Genomic DNA, 20,246 nt, shown 5'->3' with positions numbered 1-20,246 from the left:
ATAGTGTGCACCTCAAATCCTTTTGGAAAGGAAATGGAGAGACCTCAATAAATGATGAAAACAACAGAGCATTCCTATTAGTTTATTTGGGGAGGGGGAGCCCATGGCTTTTTCTTTTCATTTGTGACTAATCTTGAAATGTCACATAAACTTGTGCTAGTGAGACCCAAAAATATCTCCAGAAAGGCTCATAGCAGGGGTGGGAAGCCCAGAGGCCCGTGTATAAGGCTCATTTTTGAACTAAGTGCGCCTCAGCACTACCTTCTAAACTTGCATCTAAGCTCTCTGAATAGATGCTTTCTTCTTGATGTCACAAAGAAGAGATGGAGCTAATGCAATGATGCTTGGACCTCTAGATTCAGTGGATAAAATTATTGGAATTAGTAGCTAGGGGAGAAGCCAAATCTACTGTGCTCATCCAAACACTGATTGATTTGGAGTCAACTCTAGTTGCTCATCCAAACATGGACACCCATGTGTTTCTGGATTGCTGAAGGAAGGTAAACGCTGAGAACAGATGAACAGACACACCACAGCGCTCCACACACTTGGCCACGTCCTCTCCCGGCGTTTCTCTTCGGTCCAATAGCTAAGGAGTCCAGTGACTTAGAGAGTTAGTAGAAACTGATCTTGCTCTGGTGGTTTGCTCACCCAGGTGCCTAGGCCAGCTTTCTGAAAAGCCTTAAACAGCTGCTGTTTAACAGACTGGTAGGTGTGAGCCCCCAGCTTGGCCTCACAGTACATGGATGGCGTGTCTCCATTGCTTGGGAACCGTGTGTTCAGCTGTGGACAGGAAGAGGAAAGAGCAGATCAATCACCAGTGGGCACAGGAGCTTCCACAGAGAAATTCTCTAAGCAAAAACCAGCTCTTAGTCTCAGCCTTTTTGCTGTTCTTTCTCTCTTCCTTAAAATAAAAGGCAGTAGGATAAAGAACGATGGTTGTGCCAGTTATTTAAGTTCTGTTCAGACAATTCTATGGGCACCAAGGTATGGAGGAACTTTTTTTTAAAATCAAGTCTACAAACAATGAACAAGCACACACAACACAGCATATACCTAAGGTGCTGTTAAAAACAAAAGCTAAATAGTTTGTTTTAAATCTTGGAAGGAAGACGAGGGGCTCAGAAGGGAGAAAGGCAGGAAAGAAGAAAGACTTCGGGGTGTGTTTTTAGTTGACCAGGAGTAAAATAAAAATAGAACATGCTCTATCAGGCATCCATGTCAGCCCCATCAGGCTTCTGAGTTATAAAACTTTGGAGCCAAGACAAGGAAGGGATCAAATGCAGCTTCATTTCCCCAACAGCGAAGGATGTTGGAAGGATGAAGGGCAGGCCAGTGTTGGGGAGCAATGATTCTCACAGCATTGCAGGGTGTTTGGAGTTTGTAGATCATTGTGTCCACATACTGGCCAATGTCCCCTTAAGCAAATGCAAAAGAAGAGGCCTTGTTTGTTTAGTAAGAAAAATCAACACTTTCCTGACCTTCCAAAGTGTTTGGAAGAAGTGAGATCTGGGGAATTGGCTAGTGCAGGCAGGATGGAGGCTGAGAGCTCTGGTCAGAGCTATAGGATGGACAGCCAGGTCATAGATAGACCTATGTCTGCTGTGGTTGTGAGAGGGGCAGAAGTATCCACCATGCTCAGAGGAACATGTGCAATTTCCAGTATTCTTAAAGTTGACCATCAGATGTTAAGCGTGACTTGTGTGTTTTGTATTTGTCCTAAAACCACAATGCAATTACTGCTATCTAGAATCATTTCCTGGATTAAAAGAAAAAAGTACAGAAAAATGAGTAAAACATTTTTTATTGCTTGGCTCTTGTTTTCGAGAGGGGGAACAAAATTCCTATTGCTGAAGAGAAATCAGGTTCTGAATATTGCTGTAGTGGGAATCAGTAGGCTTTGGGATTGGGGAGAAATTCCAACAACTACCTGTGAAATTTGGGAGAAATCACTAAGGTTTTCTGAGTAATAGTTTCCTTCTATCTGACCTGGGAATAATATAGAACTCGAGAAGTTTCTAGGTACTGGGGTACATAGATACCTGGGGTAAGGCACTTGGCCTAGGGCCTGGCCACACTACAAAGCCACGCTAATTGTTGGCATCCTGCCTCACCCTCACCACAGACCAAATGAGGCCCCGTTCCCCTGGGCTTGAACCTGAGTCCAGCTGCAGCCAGCTGTCCCTCAGGAAGGACAGGTGCGACCTACCCTACCATACAGCCGTGCCCACCGGGCAGAGAACACGTGCTTGCAGAGTCGGGATGGACTCCCACAGCTCCTCTTCCCGGTGGTGGCATTAATAATCTCCAGGTCCGCGTTGCCCACAACCCAGTTGACACTGAAGTGGGGAGATTTCCCTGGCTGCAGCACTTGGGCATTACTCACTCCTGTCAGGAAAGAAAGGGGAGGCAGTCAAGCATGAGTATTCCTGGCCCCAACAGAACTCTCGTAGAGATCAGATGACAGGAAATCCAGCCTGCGTCTGAGTGTCTGAGGATGAGATAGTCACCTGCAAACCATCCTGCTTTTCATCTTTAAAGGCCAGTCATATGGAAGGTCTCAGGTGACCTGTAAGGATGATGGTTGAAAAATCAGGGGCTGCCCCTGCTGAAAGTCATTGTTGGGCCTATTTTTTAACCTTTTAATTTAAAGGATTTTAATGGGCTGCTTGCTAATAAAATTCAGCCCAGATTTCCCCATCTATACATACTTGTTGAATGAATGAAGGAACCAAACACATCCCTGTAAAAACAAATTTAAGAGTATGTATTTACTGGGCACCTACTGCATGCCCATGTTAGGTTCAAGGCAAAACACAGGGGTGGTAAGCAATCCTAGATAGATTCTTAGATTTATAGTTTATTTAATGAGAAAAAAACTAATATATATACATATAATTAAACAATGTGATCTAGAAACAACACTGATTACATAATCTGGAAGACAGTGCATAGTGAAATGTGAGTTATTTTTGTTGCAACATCATTATGAAGCTCAAGAAGATAACTGAGTATTGAACCCTTCTCAGTTCAGATCCTTGAGTGACTTGATGGATTTTTATGTCCACGAAGCTGGCTCTTCCCAGAAAACACCTTGACTTTTGAGGGAAGTCCTTGTTTCAGAGTGTGTCAGTTTCCCCTTGCCAAGTTGTATGCTCTGACTTCTAACTGGGGTTCCACAATCTTTATGCCCATCTTCATGCCCACAGAGCAGAGGGAGCTAGTGGAGCATCCCTCCTGCCCTGGGGTGGGAGAGCACCAGCTTTGTCACAAGGAGCTGGCCATACTTTGCAGCTTCTGACTTTCGATCTCACCCTCCAATCCTGCACAATTATCTCCCAACATTGCTCCTTCCGCCTAGGACTTCCTGGAAATGCTGGGCTAAGGGGGTGAATGGCCTGCAGTGAGCACCTGCTGAAATTTCCCCGTCCTGCGGGATTCTACCTGAGGACTCGTAAGCAAGACTCCAGCACTATTTCACCTTACGTTTTGTTGTCCCTCCTTTTCCATTCTTGAAGGTTATGTTGCTCAACTTTAGAGTCAATTCTCTAGATTGCTCTGGGCATGATACAGCCTGCGGTCATTGTAGGGGATATGCCACATGGATCAGAGTCTCATGGTGAAGCCACAAAAGTAAGTAGACACTCCAATGGTATTCTGGAATATTTGGGTGTTAACTCAGAAACCTCTCTCATATTCCTCCACGGGGAGTCTCTTGTGTCTCTCAGTTCCCCCCACCCTACTCCAGGGCTCCCAAAGCTTTTTTTTGCATCATCTGGCTCTCTCTCTTTCCTGTCTAGTTCTAGCTCAGGAGGGCCAGCCTACCACCCAGCCCCACCTGCCTCCTCCTTTTGTCTTCCCACTCCCTCCTTCCTTCCAGCACCTGGTAGAAAGGATAGCGATCCATCCACGATCCTCTTGCTCGTGAGTCTGGAGAGGACTGTTGTCCTGGCTCTGCAGGGAATGTGTCACCAGCTGTTGATGGTTGATGGATAATCCCTGGTGTCAGGAAGCTCCTGCAGTGCAAAGCACTGGCCAGCTGAGCACAGCCAAACCCTGGGGGTCAGCAGCGGACCTCCTCCCCCTCGGGCAGGGCCCTGTTGCCTGGGGAGGCACAAAGTGCCCGCTTGGAGTCAGCATGTATTCCAGTTCAGGGGAAGACCCACTCAACGCTGAACTGCACAGTCACAGACCCCATGATCATCCTGTGTCCTCAGCATTTGTCTCCAGTGCAGGGGTTCTTGGGTAGAGCCAAGGCCCGCTCTCTGCGGAACACAGGTCTGAGCTGGCCGTCCGTCACGCATGCAGTCCGGCTCCCACCCTGAAAGTCACCCTGTGACCTTCTCTTGGTTGCGGATGGGCAATGTTGGACATTCAGGCTAATTCCATTTATGTCAGCTCTTCTTTTTTCCCTCATAGTGATTCTCGGTGGCAGCTGCCCACCCCTGAGAGCTGGGCAGGGGGACAATCTGGCCCATTGGCAGCCACGGGCGGTCCTACTGGGCAGGGACCATTTTGGCAGAAGGAGGCAGCTGCTGAGGTCAAGGATGACTGGGTACAAAGAGAAGCATTCCCCACTCCGGATATGTGTGCAGCCGGGTTCAGCATTACAGCAGCCACCGCCTCCTCCTCCTCCTCTTCCTCCTCCTCCTCCTCCTCCCTTCTAGGCTCTTCCATGATGAGGAGGACTGACCATGACCCCACAGAGCTGGGTTGTCTCCCAAATCCTCAACCCTAAACTCACAGGAAAGCTTTGGAGTGCTCACTGTGAACGTGTGGCCTGCCTGCTTCCGGGCAGGATGTCTTTCCTCCTGCTCTCTTCCCTTCACCTCTTGGCTGTGGAAAGTGTTGCCACTTTGCTGTTGGCTCTTAGTGCACAGATGTCTGCTGGGGACAGGGCTCAGCTGCAGCCTGGCTTGGACCTCAGTCCTAACACTTGTCTGCCAGCCTCACTGAGGCTCTGACAGGACTGGGAGGCAGCCATGAGATAGTCATGTCATCTTGGCAACGAACTCTGCTCTACACATGGGAGATGAGGCAAACACAATGGAGGGGAGGAGGAGGGAGAGGAGGGAGGAACAGAGGAAGGGAGGAGACAGGGAAAGATGGGAGGAGAGAGGGGAGGAATGAGGGAAGGAAAAGAAGGGAGCGAGGGAAAGGAAGGGAGGGAAGGAAAGGGAAGGGAGGAAGAAAGGGAGGAAGGAAGAAAGGAAAGAAAGGAGGAAGGAAGGAAGAAAGGAAGGGAAAAAACCTCAAATGGTGTAGCTGAGGGAAAGTGCAGGCTGGCAAGCCTGTGGGACAAGACCCTTGGTTCAAGTTCATCTTTTTTTCTGGGAACTTGGCACATTCCCTTCTTTTCCTTCTTTTGCTCTCTGCTTCACAAGGTGCTGCAAATGTCAAGAAGACAGGTGAGAGCACTTTGAGAGCATCAAGTGCTATGCTCATTGCTATTTCCACCTGAAGGAGGATCTGAAGGTCAACTCCCGTTTGTTTAGCGCCCTGCAAGTCACATAGATCAAAGATGTTCCCAGCTAGAGTCCAGGAAACGTTGCCAACTTAATTATAAATCACCTAATTGTTCCAGGGAATAAGATAGCAGACAATAAACAAAGATCAGGATGCCTTTTACATTACACATGTTTTCTTTTCATTTCTGCTTTTATTCAACATGTGTATTACTCCTGTTGGAGATGTTGTCTATGTACACTTTGGGCCTCTACTTTAAGGGGTATCTTCTGTTCTTTAGTTGCAAGAAAAAAAATTCCCCAAAGCTGGGCACTAGAGGACCATTTGTGTAAATCAGTTATTCGGGAGAGAGAGAGGTCAGGAAGATTGAGGTTCATGGCAAACTTGGGCAAAAATTTCTCAAGACTTCCACATAAACAGAAAAAAGCTGAGAATGATACAATTATTTGGCAGTCCAGCTATAAAGCATAATACCCTAGGTTAGCCTACAAAGGGGGGAGGGTGGGGGGGGGGGAAGGGAGAATCTTGAAAATAACCAGAGCAATTGGCTAGAGGGGTGGATCAAGAGGAGGAGTACCTGTCTAGCAAATACAAAGTCCTGAACTCAATCCCTAGAAAGAAAGAAAGAAAGAAAAGGAAGGAAAAAATAAAGAAGGAAATAAAGAAAAGTAAAGAAAGAAAAGTTTACCAAAAAATCCACAGCTCCCAGAGCAACCAGGAAGAATGGTTTTCTTTTCTCACACCTCTGTTTTTTTTTTTTTTTTTAATCTACCACATAGAGATCACACTTGCAATGTTTACTAAATATTCATGACAGCAGAACAATTTTGACACCCCTATAATTAATGATTGACACTGATTATACCCAAGGAGATGCAACCAGGCTCACTTGAATCTAAAAGGCAAATGTACCAATATACAGTTAAGCATGCAATTATTTTATAGACTGTTCATGTCAGCCTGGTACTACATTCTCCATCTACACCTTGCTCAATGGACAGGATACAGCTATGAGGATGTCATCTGCTGATGATGGTAACAGACTGAGAACAAGGTCTCACTACGTAGCTGAAGCAGACTTTGAACTCACTGTGCAGCCCAGGCTAGCCTTGAACCTGATCCTTCTGCCTCAACTCTCTATTGATGAGATTATAGGTGTATACCCCACGTGCCTGACTAGGAATGTTAGTTTATTTTTTAACCTAAAGCTTGAGCAGCACCAGGCTACCTCTTTCCCCAAGAAGGCTGAGGCCTTGCAGGAGTGAGTTTTGAAAGCTCTGAGGGCAAATGTGTTCCTAGTTTGTTACTTGCCAATCTATTTGTTACTTGCCAATATATACATGTATATATGTGTATTATATACCACCATGTCCAGGATTGTTCCTGGCATATAAGTGTGTATATATACATATACATATATTTACATATATATATATATATATATATATATATATATAGTGAAATGATTAAATGAATTCCCAGCTTATGCTGATAAACTTGAAGCTGTTAGGATAAAATTAAAAATATTGATAATAGAAGTATTTTCCTTGGAATAATGATAAGACAGAACAGATTGCTTAAAAACAAAAAAATTGCTGGGTGCCAGTGGCTCATGCCTGTCAACCTAGATACTCAGAATGCTGAGATCTGAGGCTCACAGTTCAAAGCTAGCCTCGGCAGGAAAGTTGTGAGAAATCTTGTCTCCAATTAACCACCAGAAAACCAGAAGTGGTGCTGTAGCTCAAGTTGTAGAGCTCTTGCCTTGAGTTGAAGAGCTCAAGGACAGTGCCCAGGCCTAGAGTTCAAGCCCCACAACTGAGCAAAACAAACAACCCTCCCCAAAAACCCCCCCAAAACAAACATTTTGAGACAGAGTTTCACTATGCATATAGGCTTGGCTTTAAACTTCAGATTTTTTTTGCTCTACACACACACACACACACACACACACACACACACACACACACACACACACACAGCCTAGACTTGCTTTCCGAAGATATTTTAACATAGTTGGCCAGATGACTTCCAGATTCCTCTTTGGTTTATTGGGTCCCAGAGGGAGATGTTTGGTTTCTAAGCAAACTTTTTGCACATGGGTATGATTGCCCTCACTATGTGTTAGTTTGCCAATTTTAAGTCTACTTGCCAGGTGTCATTCTGGCTTTTTTTTTTTTTGGTCGGTTGTGGGGCTTGAACTGTGGGCTTGGGTGCTGTCCCTCAGCTCTTCAGCTCAAGGAAAGTATACTCTACCACTTGAGCCACAGCGCCACTTCCAGCTTTTTTCTTTTTGCTTATGTGGTGCTGAGGAAGCACAACTTCCAGTTATCTTGTGGTTTATTGGAGATAAGAGTCTCACAGATTTTCTTTGCCTGGGCTGGCTTTGAACCATAATCCTCAGATCTCAGCCTTCTGAGTAGCTAGGATTACAAGTGTGAGCCACCAGTGCTCGGCTTGCACTGGCTTCTAGCCTACAGACCCATGCAGACAGTTCCATAGAAGGTTCTAATGTGGACAGGCTGGATATGTGGAGTGAGCAAGGGAAGCACAGCTCACCGCTGCACTCTGCCATTCCGAGGTCCTCTTCAAGAAACTCATGCAGACAGTCCAAGAAAAGATGAGGGGGAAAATGTGTCCTTAAAAAGTCCATAATTCTGGGGCTGGGATGTGGCTTAGTGGTAGAGTGCTTGCCTAGCATGCACAAAGCCCTAGGTTTGATTCCTCAGTACCACATACACAGAAAAAGCCAGAAGTGGCACAGTGGCTCAAGTGGTAGAGTGCTAGCCTTGAGCAAAAGAAGCTCAGGGACAGTGCCCAGGCCCTGAGTTCAAGCCCTAGGACTGGTAAAAAAAAAATCCATAATTCTTCCATGAAATAAGCTTTATTATGGCCCATGTAGTTAAATATAGATGCTTTATTTTAAGGAGAGCACCTTATTTACCTTTTATAAGAAGGCATTATAGAAGTGAGACTATTACAGCCTGCCATTAAATATCCGGCAAGGCTACTGTACTTAAAATGTAATTCACTCTCCCTCAAATCAAATTTACACAAGACATTTCAGGGATATAATTTTTACATGAAGTGAGGCAAGTCTATAATACTAGGGCATTACATTTAATTTTGGGAAATGAACGAAATAGCATGCTTCCAGGCATGCAGAGAATCACAAACTGGCAGGAATAGAAGGGACCTTCTGAATTTTAGTTACTGCTAGATACACTGTGGGATCTCTCTCTCTCTCTCTCTCATACATACATGCGTATGCACATGTGCATGCGCACACAGAGGGATTAAAGTAGAATTAGCAATCAAAGTGGAATTAGTAAATGTATCATGCACTTATGGATTTGTGGTAACTTTTAAGTCTGTATTGTCCCTTTACTCATTATTACTAATAAAAACACCATCGTAATTGGCCGTCATTTTATAGCTACTGTCTTGTCTTAAATAGCATATTTAATGGAGAATATATGGAAAATACTGGAGATGGCGTAATAGGAGGACACCGCTTCTGCTTGTATTTAGAAATAACAGTCCACTATCGCTTTCCTTCATTGACCAGTGGAATACGTGGCAGCTGATGATTGGACATGCACACTCTAAGGTCATGAGCATAGCCACCAGGCGGCGCCATACATGAGTGTCTGTCTGATGGTTTATAGGTGCAGCAACAAAGTCACCTGGACCGTGAAGCCTGAAGCCTGTCTTCTCAGGAGAGTTAGTGCCTCCACTGACTTCCAGAGACTTTGTTTCTACAGTCAAAAGGATTGTGGCCTTATTCATAAAGATAAATGACTGCGGCTTGCACTCTGCATTCTGAATCGGCACAGGTTCCCAACATTCTTCGAAAGTTATCCAGTGTTCAGGGCCAGGAAGCTGTCAGGTTCTGCTGTTTTCTAACCTTGTTCTTATAATACCAGATTCTTTTAATTATTTACCAGCTCCTGGTGCCAGAAAACTTGCCACCTGCCAAGAGGTAGAACTCAATGGCTTTTAGGATATGTTCAAGTCTGCCCTTTGCTCTATGCATGCCACAGCTACCTGCCTAGTATTCGATCTGGGAACCAGCCCTCAACCACCATTCTTTCTGATTTGCTTATCCCAAGATGGCAGCTGTAACCTGCCTGTTTCTGGAAACTTCCTTGGAAACCTTTCTTCTGTTTGTATTCAGTATCCTCTCTTCTTGGTTGTTCCACAGTTTCTCACTCTCTAGACCCTTCCTATGCTCACTTTCTCCTTTAGCATTCGGCTCACAAGGCACTGTTCTAGTAGGATGTGCCTGGTACCTTGTAAGAAATCAACATATATTTGTTGATGATTAGATACATGCCTGGATTATGTTGATAAATTTGTTGATGTTTAGCTAAAATATATTGACAATGGAAGTATTTTCCTGGGACTTGTGGGAGCAGGACAAAACTGTCTGTTCAAAAAAAAAAAGATTTTTTTTGAGACAGAGTCCCCTTTATGTGGAGCCTCAGTTGGCTTCAAACTTGAGATTTCTTGTCTCAGACTCTTGTGTACTGGAATTACAGGTGTGTATCTATGTCTGGCTTCAAAATTTTTTAAACCTCACGTGTTTTACATAAAAGATGTATGAAAAAATTGTTGATTCATCATTTATCTGTGTTGGCTGTAACATAAAAAAATGACATTATAGGTTATGCTCTATATATCAGAAAATATTGGCTATTACCAGAGTTATTTTGCGAAACACTATTCATGAGCATTAAAGTTCAGAAATTTCTCCTGAATTAAAGAGGTCTTACACTCTACCTAAGATTCTTCAGCTTGGTGGAAAGGTATTTAAAAAAAAATCTGGACTCACACAAAAATAGAAAAGTGAGCGGCAGCAGAAATACATCTAAAATCGAGGACAATATGTATCACAGAGAAAGGCAGTGGATAATCTCTGGTTTATCACCGATACAGTAATGTTTGTCACATGAACATAAACCAAGAGTCTTACAACAATTTTTAAAACAGTTTAGCAATCGATTCTCTAAAATTTTATATTCAATGTCACAATCTTGCTGTGCATTGGAAAAAAAAAAAATCGTCCTTTTTTTCCCCCTCAGCATAGATGCAGAAATTCCAAGACTGAAACATGTAGATGTTAAGCATGCCAGTAATAGAAACAGCATGTTTTATCCAAAAAACATTTACCTAGCTTGTGATTTTATTTTTCTCTATTAAAAAACATGAGCTAGGTGCCAGGGGCTCTTGCTTGTAGTCCTACCTACTCAAGAGGCTGAGATCTGAGGATCGCGTTTCAAAGCCAGCCCAGGCAAGAAAGTCCCCATGAGACTCTTATCTCCAGTTAACCACTCAAAAAACTGGAAGTGGAGCTGTGGTTCAAAGTTGTAGAACAAAAAGAGCTCAGGTATAGTGACCAGGCCCTGAGTTCAAGCCCCAGGCCAGCCCCACCCCACACCCCCAACATAAAATAATTGGTTGGTTAAAGGTTAAATCTTATGCTGTGCAGGGGAGAAGCTGTCAGTCTCCCGGGCAGTGTTTTCTTACCACTTAGGAGTGGCCGGTTGTGCCGGTAGGAGGTGGGCAGCTGGCCAATGTCCTCCATCCTGTGGCTCATGACCCGGGAGAGGTGGCCGGTGTGGTGCAAGCTGCCCACCACAATGCTGTGGAGGTAAACGGGCTCGATGAAGTGGCAGAGGAGGGCACCCTGGAGTCCCAGGACATTCCACCTGGAAGGAAAAGCAAGGCCCAGTCAGCGGGACTCCCCTACCAGCTGGAGGGCGCAGGCCAGTCCCTCTAAGTCCATCCAAGGAACTGGGTATGGTGCTTATAGAAGTATTGCTGTTGGATCCTGGAGGTATGAGACACAGCAGAGCCATCAAGATGGCTTTGACCCGTGGCCATTAATGATTCTGAGGAGCTCAAACACCAGGGGACCAGAGCTCCAACAGGGTCTGCATGTTAATAAACTCAATTCCTGTTCTGGAAAATGACTTGTTAGAGAAGAAGCTGTAGGTTCTCCCTGAAACTTGAAATTAGATTCTTAAAAAAAAAAAAAAGATACCCACATCCCAAAGTGAGTCTGAATTTTTTCTTGATATCAGCTAGAAAATATCAAGATTTACATTTGCTTATTTCAGTTTAGGGGTGTGGAAATCATACCTTCCACTTCTTTTTGTCCTTAGCCGTCAAAAGGACTCAATTGTGTTCAAATTAAATGACATTAATAAACGACCTTGTTTGGACTGGGGATCGTTTTTGCTGTTAGATGTGTAGCCTACAGATGAATGACAAGGTCATTTTCTTTGAAATAAATAGAGCTCTGGGCAAAAATTTGTTGCTTCTTTAAGAAAAGATGTCAGGAATTGGGAGAGAAGTTTTTCCTCCTCTTACCACACGAAATTTGAGTGCATGATCTGCTGTTTAAGGCAGGATTTTGTGGTTCCCATTCTAAATAATGTGCTTCAAATCCAAACCACCACTGGTGGTGAGCATTATGCAGCTAATTTCTTACATCATTGTTCTTTTCATTAATTAACATTTCTCCACTGTTGGAGCAATTATTGTGGGGCCTTCATGCTGTACATCTCTTTTCATGATTAATAAGGACTCATTATATCTCCCTTCCCGAAGCAGTCAATTAACACAGAATTCTTTCCATTAATTACCGAATGTCTCTCTACCTGGAGAGCAATCTGCTCCGAGAACCTGTGACACCAATCACTTTAAAAAGTTCTCTTTAAATTTTATTCCAAAAACACAAGCAATTTAGCCGGCGATATTAATTTGCCTCAGAAGCACGCGGCGAATGAGAAACATCTTTTAATCTCATGCAAGAAAAGGCAGCCATCTGGCTGGTGAGAATTTCAGGGAGCGACTCTCTCCCTCTCCCTCCGTAAATGCAGGTCATTAAAGTAATGTGTTCATCTACATAAAACTCAAATGGAATATAAAAGGTAATATTTATATACAAACAATTTAGTCCTACAGTTTAAACAGTCATTGGTTTTATGAAACATTTACTTTAGTCTATCAGATTTGCATAACTTCATTTAAAAAATATTGTGGTCATTTCTATAAATCACATCCCGGATTTCTCACAGGAAGCAAGGAGAGAGTGGTTGGAAGAGACACACAATCCTATCAGAGAGTACGTATAAGAAACTTCTGAGGGAAAAAAATCTTATCTGAAAAAAAGCATGAGTTCTTAAGACTGATGGTGGGGACAATTTTCTGCCTCCACTTGTGACTTTAATACCATAGTGTGATATGCCAACCATAGATTTTCCCCTTTCCTTTTCACTGATGATTTACAAAATGTCTAAAAAACCCAGGAAAAGAGTTTTGTTTTTGTTTTTTGGTGGCATCTGAGCTTTTCTTTGAAGCACCACTGCTAGTGATTTTGAGAATTGTCCAAGGAGAATTGGCTTTCCCTGAAATCTGCAACCCAAAGACAGACAGACACAGACAGACAGACAGACAGACAGACAGACAGACACACACACACACACACACACACACACACACACACAAACTTGGGAGAAATTTAGCAAAATCTCTCTCAGCTAGTGTTTTAGACACCTCTTTCTTTTTTCAGATCGGATAACAGTTGGAAAAAATACCAAGAAAAGATTATTATTCGTAATAATGGGTTCTGAGAAAGTGTGTGACAAAGAGGTTACCATTTATCACGAAGAATTCTGGATTATAGGCAATCCAACTGGGTTCGATTGATGATTAGACTGTTATTGGAATGTAGGAACTCTTATCAATTAAAAGCCGAGAAATAGTATCGATTGCCATAGACAAAGCACTTTATTGAGATAGGGCACATCTTAAAAAAGAAAACTAATATCCCTCCAACAGACATGGTATTTCTTGAAAATCATATAGGTATTGCCTTTGAACAAAACTTCTAGAACATTTTTGAGTGGTTCTGACTCTAGGATTTCCTGAAGACAAATAGCTTCTAAGTCTGATTTCCTCTTAATAACCTTTACAATAAAGAGAAAATCAACTTCTTCTTGCCTGGCTATTGGAGTTTAAACTTATTCGGCTAACATGATCAATAAAACCAAATGTCTTTCTGAATATAAACTGGAGAATTCTGAGCATTCAGGATTGAATGGAAAAATACCTCTCCTTTTGTTCAAATAGCCAATATTACTGGAATGTTGACAGAGAAAAAAAATCTCATGTCTAGTTTTCAATATAAATAATCCCTAAATAAATATATTTTTGTCTGTTTGTCAGTCACTGAAATACCACCAATAAGTTCGGGAAAGATCCTGGAAAAGTTACCTTTCTTTAGCCAAGAGATGCAATCTCTTTGTTGAGTTCAACCTGTGGTCTCCGAGTCACAATAGAAACATTAACAATGCTCTTTGAAGGCCAAGCTCTAGGCATGTGCCTTGGAGATAGAACAGAGAACTGTTATCAGGGTGGCGGATTTTAGACCATTTGTCTTTCTGTCCATTGCCTTTACCATCTTGATGTAGCCCTGAAATTGTGGTAAAATCAGCAGCCAAGTCTTTTGTTTGGGCAAATCTGTTCATGATCACAACAAATCATCACATCCAACCATGAAAACTGTCCACACCCTGCCCTGGTGCCTGTGATGTCCACACTGAGAGGCAGGAGGGACATGGCGAACCCAGTGTCCACAGTCCACAGAGAGACACCCAGGCACTTCAATAGAATGGAGGTTTTCAAGTTGGCCTGCACAGAGAATCGTCTAGAAGCTTCATGAACCTCCTGCCATGTGGATCCTTATGAACATCCTGGTCTCTTGGTTATAATCAGCATGAGCATTTCCTTTCTTCTTCTTCTTTTTTAAGGTTTCCCTTGTGGTTCTACTGGGAGCCAAGGCTGAGAATGACTGCATCAGTGTAGTTAATGTTTTTCTGAAGTTAGAAATGTCGGGTCAAACCCAAGTGCAGATGCTAGTCAGCTGGGCCCTCCTGGAGTCTCTCGCTACCCAGTGGTGTTGCTGGGCTGGTACCAGAATCAGCTAAATGGCCTTACTGGGAATTTCAGAGGAATGCCCAGTCTCAGGCCCCACCTCAGATTTGTTGAACCAGAGGCCCTGGGGTTGGCAACAAGTCCTGATATTCCTGGAATCTGGCAACTAGCATTGTAGGTAATGGAATGTGGTCAGAATATTACACTGTGATTTTCAAGGCATTTGAAGACTAGGAGCTGCTTTAAATTTCCCATCTCTCTGGGGCTTGATACCTCACATCTTTTCTCTCCTCTGCATCCACTTTTAGAATAAACAGGTAATAATGCCAAGCCTGAGTCCCTGGGCTATCTCAATCCTCGATGACAAATCTCTTTCTCGGTCTTTTCTAAGTAGATGAGAAGATCATAACCTTTTGACACAATAATTTCACTAGGAATTAAGAATTCAATAATTTCATTAGGAATTTATCCCTTGGTTATACTCTCTATCAAGTGTACAGCCAGATGTATGATATTCATTAAAGAATGGTTGAAATTACAAAGCAAATAAGACCCACTTCATTGACCAAAAAGAGTATTATTTACCTGGCTTACCTAAATATCACCACTTTATGATAACAATAAAAAGGGGGAAAAACAAGACAAAATAGACAAAAAAAAACCCCTGGAAATATTCGAATGCCTCTTACTAGGGAATTGGTTAAACAAATCATGCATATTTAAAGAAAATAGATTCTCTCTCTACTTCCTGCTCATACCAACTCTGTCCTTGGTACTTCCTCTCCAGAAGAGCTCTACCCTCCCTTCTGGTCTCTTCTATGTGTCTTTTCCGGTGTGGGTGCTTCGCTATTCTGCCTGCCTGCCTAGCACCTCTCCCCAGTCACCAGGAACCCAGTATTTCTCCAGAAGCCCCTCTCTCCGTGGTGTGTTTAGAGGGCATCCATGTTGTCCAGGTACCATCTGTGGAGCTGTCCTAGGTCCATGTTTGGCCCAGTCTCTTTGTCTCCTGTTTGCGGTATCTCCTGTTCACTGATCTAGATGGGCAGAGTTGCTCTGCAGAATCAGGTCTGTCCGTCCTCTGCAGTCTCCTCCATACGTCGTCCTGGGGATGGATGTCCAGCTGCACCACCGGTGGGGAATAATCCAGTCAACTTGTCCATGCCACAGGCTCCTTGTGATGGTAACACGGAGGTGGAGGGGAGCGCTGTCCTTGGTTTATTGTTATTGCTTTTCTATTTGGGAAGTGTCATCAAAAACCATCACTCCCTACGTCCATCCCGAGGGATGGTTACCAAGTTCGCTTAAAAGCTGTCACCAAAGTCATCCTGAGGTCAATGTGAAAAAGGGGGAGGAAAAGATTTTTTTTTGGCCAAAGTGTAGAAAAGTTTGAGATGGAATGTTTATGAGGGACAGTTGTTTCAAGACGACCTACATTTTGGGGGAAAAAAACAACACTCAGTTGACTTCTGTAGAGATAATAACACTTTAAAGGTAAGGGACCTACAAAGAGAAGGGTGTCAGAGTTTTCCCCAGGTAGTGGGGTGGGAGCAGAGAAGAGGACAGAGTCTCACCTAGAGAGCACGCGAAGCTGTTGCTCTCTCTGCTTGCCAGGAGAGCTCCCTCCCTCCCTTGTCAAAGTGAGCATCTAAGTTTAGGAACGAGACAGTGCCTCATTCTCCAGAGAGCAGCTATCATTATTTTTTCTTTCTTTCTTTGAACAGTTCATTTTTTTTATGGAGAAAGTTTTAATCTGTTCATTTAAAGTCACATTGTGATCAATAATCAGGCACAGGTGCTTAAAATTAGAAACCATATCTAAGAGAGCATTAGTTCCAGAAGATTTGGATTTTTATATGCCACTCAACTTTTGCTTCTTGGAGGCAAAAGAAGAAGAACTCTATGATTCTGGTTTTCCTCATTCTTCCAGGGGAGAGACTGTGGTATCTGGGCACCGGTGAGAGTTTAACAGAGCGTGTTTGAGTCACAATAGAGTGTGTGTGTAGGAAGATGGCCTGTGACATTTGTGTTGCTGTGACCGATTCCTTCATTCCATGGTGGGGCCCGTTTTGGTTGGCCATGTATTGCTTAGGCTTATGTTGTGGGTTTTGAAGGTCCGTTTTCATGGATGAGGTGAAACAAACCTACTTTCTGAAGATCCATTCAGTTACTAGGGGTGGGATTTGAGGGACATAGTTTACCGTCATTTTATCTGGTGCCATGATTTCCCAAAGCGTTCAAGTAAATGAATGTTTTCTCTCACAGTGCAGTATTTATTTCTAAAGACTGCCGCTGCAGATGAACACAAGTTGGAAATAGCCTATCTTGTGATTCTAAGGGTTGAAAAATCTGAGATCAGGGTGTCTGCAGGGCCTGAGACCCCTGGAGGGTGTTCTTTCTTGTTTCTTCCAGCTGGTGGCTGTGGTCAACCATACTTGGTGTTCTTCCAACGTACATCTCTGTCATCACACGCCCTTCTTCCTGTGAACCTTCTCATGTCCTGGTTGGTGCCCAAGCTTTCTCTGCCTCGCTCTTACAGGGACATGTGTCCTTGTAAGAACATTTAGAGGTTGCCTATATAGGGTACACTCAAATAGGTACATACGTCGCTTTCCATCCTTCACTTAAACCTGCCATCATGGGCTCTATTCATAAGTTCAGAGAAAAAGAAAACTATTATCTTTGGGTGGGGGTAACCATTTAACTCTTTACATCCTGTCCTGTGTTTATGAGAACCATTGCTCACTCCTTCTATGAGGGGGAGAGACTCTGTGCATCGCACCCCGCTGTGACCACATTTTGAGGGGTAAGTCCTAGCAGTGGATTCTGAGATGCAGGGAAAGGCTGGCTCTTCTTGTACAGATGTATTATTGGAAACAACATTTAGAACCATCCCACACATCTGGAAATAGGGAACTTAGCCACTAATGGATTAACTATTAGATCTAATACCATGCACGCATTAGCATGCTTATTATTTTTTTTAAAAAATAAGCCATGGTTACAGTATCAAGAAACATCATGTAAACAAACTCACATACACAGAATAAAGAACAAAAAAAAAGAAATTTAAGAAAAACGATCAATGAGAATATAGCATTAGTTGATGACTGTTTCCAGTGACTGTTGAGAATTAACTCGGATTTCATTTCTTTTTTTCTAATTTTTCTTTCTTGTGTTTTAATTTTTTTCTTTTCTTTTGGTGCCAGTCCTGGGGCTGGAGTTCAGTGTCCAGGTGTTGTCCCTGAGCTGTTGTGCTCAAAGCTAGCACTTTACTACTTGAAACACAGCTCTACTCTGGCTTTTTGGCAGTTAATTGGAGATAAGAGTCTCATGGACTTTCCTTTCCTGGGCTGGCCTCAAACTTCAGCCCTCAGATCTCAGCCTCCTGAGCAGTTAGGATTACAGGTGTGAGCCACTGGCACCCAGCTTGTGTTTTACCTTTTACTGAAGGGAACCTTTAGATACGAGATGCCATTCTGTTTTTGCAGTGGAGATTGACATGTTCTTCCTTGGTGATTTCTGGACTGATTCTTCCTTTTTTGACCTGGGAAAAATTTCCCCTTTCTTTTTTGTTGCCCTTGCACATGCTGGGCAAGGGCTCTTCCAATGAATGACACTCTATTTCCTTTCATTTCTGAGACAAAGTCTCATTATGTAGCCTAGGCTAAGCTGCAGATGTGTGATCCTCCTGCCTCTGCCTCCTGAGTGCTGGGACTGTAGGTAGGTCCTACATACTCAGCCCCATTTAAAAATAAGTCCAGCTGCAGGTGAATTTAGGATGGCCAGTGTCCCCAGAGACTCAGTGTTTTCCTCTGTGCAGAGCAGTTCACCCACAAGGGGCCTCATTCTCCTTACCTAGAATTGTGAAACCAGCTTTTATTTCTTTAAGGTGACAATAGTGCCAGGGTGTTAGCCGAAATTTATTTATGGAGCAAAAGTACTGATGTCATGGTTTCTTAAAGGTGTTTCAGTTTGGAGCAGGAGAGACATGGGACAGTGAAGGCTCTGAGATTGTTATAAATGGTGAGGAAAATTACACACAGAGGGAAGAGGTGGAGAAGAATCTTCTCAGCATGTGGACTGGCTCTCTTATGATGGAGAGACGTTAACTGATTAAATTATTTCTAGAAAAGTGGTTATATTTTAGGAAAAGGACCTGACATTGGTCATCAAAGGGGTTGATCTGCTTCCAATGAAGTACTCATTCTTGAATAAAGAATTAGAATTGCTGGGTGCCGGTGGCTCCTGCCTGAAATCCTAACTACCCAGGAGGTTGAATATTGCGGCTCAAAGCCAGCTGGGACAGGAAATTCTGTGAGTGTCTCATCTCCCAAAAAGCTGTCGTTCAAGTGCTAGCATGCTAACCTTGAGCATAAAAGCTCAGGTATAGTGCCCAGGATCTGAGTTCAAGCCCCAGGATAGACAGATGGACAGACATACAGACAGACATACAGACATACTACATACATACATACATACATACAGACAAACAGACAGACAGACACACACACACACATACACAGGATTATCTGGAGTGGTATACAGTTAGAACTATTGCTATTTTCTGCTAGCACTCTGTGTCCCCTACAGACTGAAGTCACCATAGGAATTCTAAATAGAATCCACAGATGGTAGAGGGAAGATACTTTAGATACGTTAAATGATGGATAAGGAAGTGTGAGAAAGATTTTTTTGTGTTGTTTTATGACTCATTACAAACCACTATAAAAATTTCAAGCTTTCTTGAAACATGGTTTCCTATAAACTGATCTTACCACTGGCTTTGTGAAATGAAATCAATCTTTATTCATAAAACCCATTGTTATCCAGGAACATAATTACTTTAGTATTATTGACCCAAGAAGGTGATACCTGCGTTTTACTTTTGTTCTGGAGATGCAAAATAATGTAGCTGTCTTGGTTATTAGCACCTTTTCATTTAATGGGACTCCATCTTTTTGTTGATATTAAAGGAAATTTGCAAAGAGAATTACAGATTTGTATCATGAATATACTTTCCCTTCTTTCATTAAAATACTCTCTTATTAATTTGTTTTCATTTCAATACCTAAAATTCATATGAAATAGGGGGTGAAAAAGTCAACTGACCATTTTTTCATGTTGCTCAAAAACAGAACTAAATCTTTTAATATAGAAACCTAAATCACGAAATATCTATGACCAGGTTCCACATATCACTTGGGATAAGATTCTTATTTTCTTAGAAAAATCAATGGATTTCATTGATTATTAACACAGTTCCCAAAAACACAGCACAAAAAACTTTTTAGCCTTGGCAGAAAGATTACAAACTGTAAAATTTTAATTTTTCCATCAAACTCATAAGGTTGACTATTCTTATAAAAGGGTAAATTTCATTTGTTTACCCAGCCAGTGAAGACTTACTGACCATGGGGCCTCTGTACACCACTATGTACCACGTAGCGGGTGTCTAACATGTACTATTGGATGAGCAGAACCAGCCCCTCCTGTCCCTTGGACCTCCCCATAGAGACTAGAATGCCTTTCTAGCAGGAATCTCAATAGTACTCGATCACTAAGTGATAATCAGAGGGCTCCTGAAGTAAGAGTAGTCAGCCAGACAAGCATGCCTGTTAGGGCTTGGCAGCCCTAGGCGAGGGTTTCCTCCTGTAACGAACTCTCCTTCAGTTTGCCAGGTGGTGCAGGCTCAGGCTGAGATGGGGCTAAATGATGTCATTGCCTGTGTGATTCCTTAGTCTCTCATGCTCCCTTCCTCTCCCATCCATCCACATTTCTCCCATTAATGCTCATGGTGCTTATTATATGTGGGCACTCACTGGTCCACATGGAGATTAGAG

The 20,246-nt window shown here is 43.0% G+C and overlaps 1 protein-coding gene across 1 annotated transcript in view; it reads right to left on the bottom strand.

The window, feature by feature from the left end:
* Positions 1–381: 381 nt before the first annotated feature.
* Adarb2 (adenosine deaminase RNA specific B2 (inactive)) overlaps positions 382–20,246 on the bottom strand; it is a 135,262-nt gene continuing 115,397 nt past the window's right edge. Inside the window, exons 8-10 of the mRNA XM_042685901.1 lie at positions 10,993–11,174; positions 2,210–2,388; positions 382–783 (exon numbers count right to left, since the gene is read on the bottom strand). Coding sequence (XP_042541835.1) covers positions 607–783; positions 2,210–2,388; positions 10,993–11,174 — 538 coding nt within the window. The 3' untranslated portion in view covers positions 382–606. The remainder of the gene's footprint in view (positions 784–2,209; positions 2,389–10,992; positions 11,175–20,246) is intronic.

This window comes from Dipodomys spectabilis, unplaced genomic scaffold (assembly GCF_019054845.1).
Source record: "Dipodomys spectabilis isolate Male_0828 unplaced genomic scaffold, ASM1905484v1 ptg000096l, whole genome shotgun sequence".
Classification (NCBI taxonomy): Eukaryota; Metazoa; Chordata; class Mammalia; order Rodentia; family Heteromyidae; genus Dipodomys; species Dipodomys spectabilis.
This window is presented reverse-complemented; position numbering and strand designations above follow the sequence as displayed.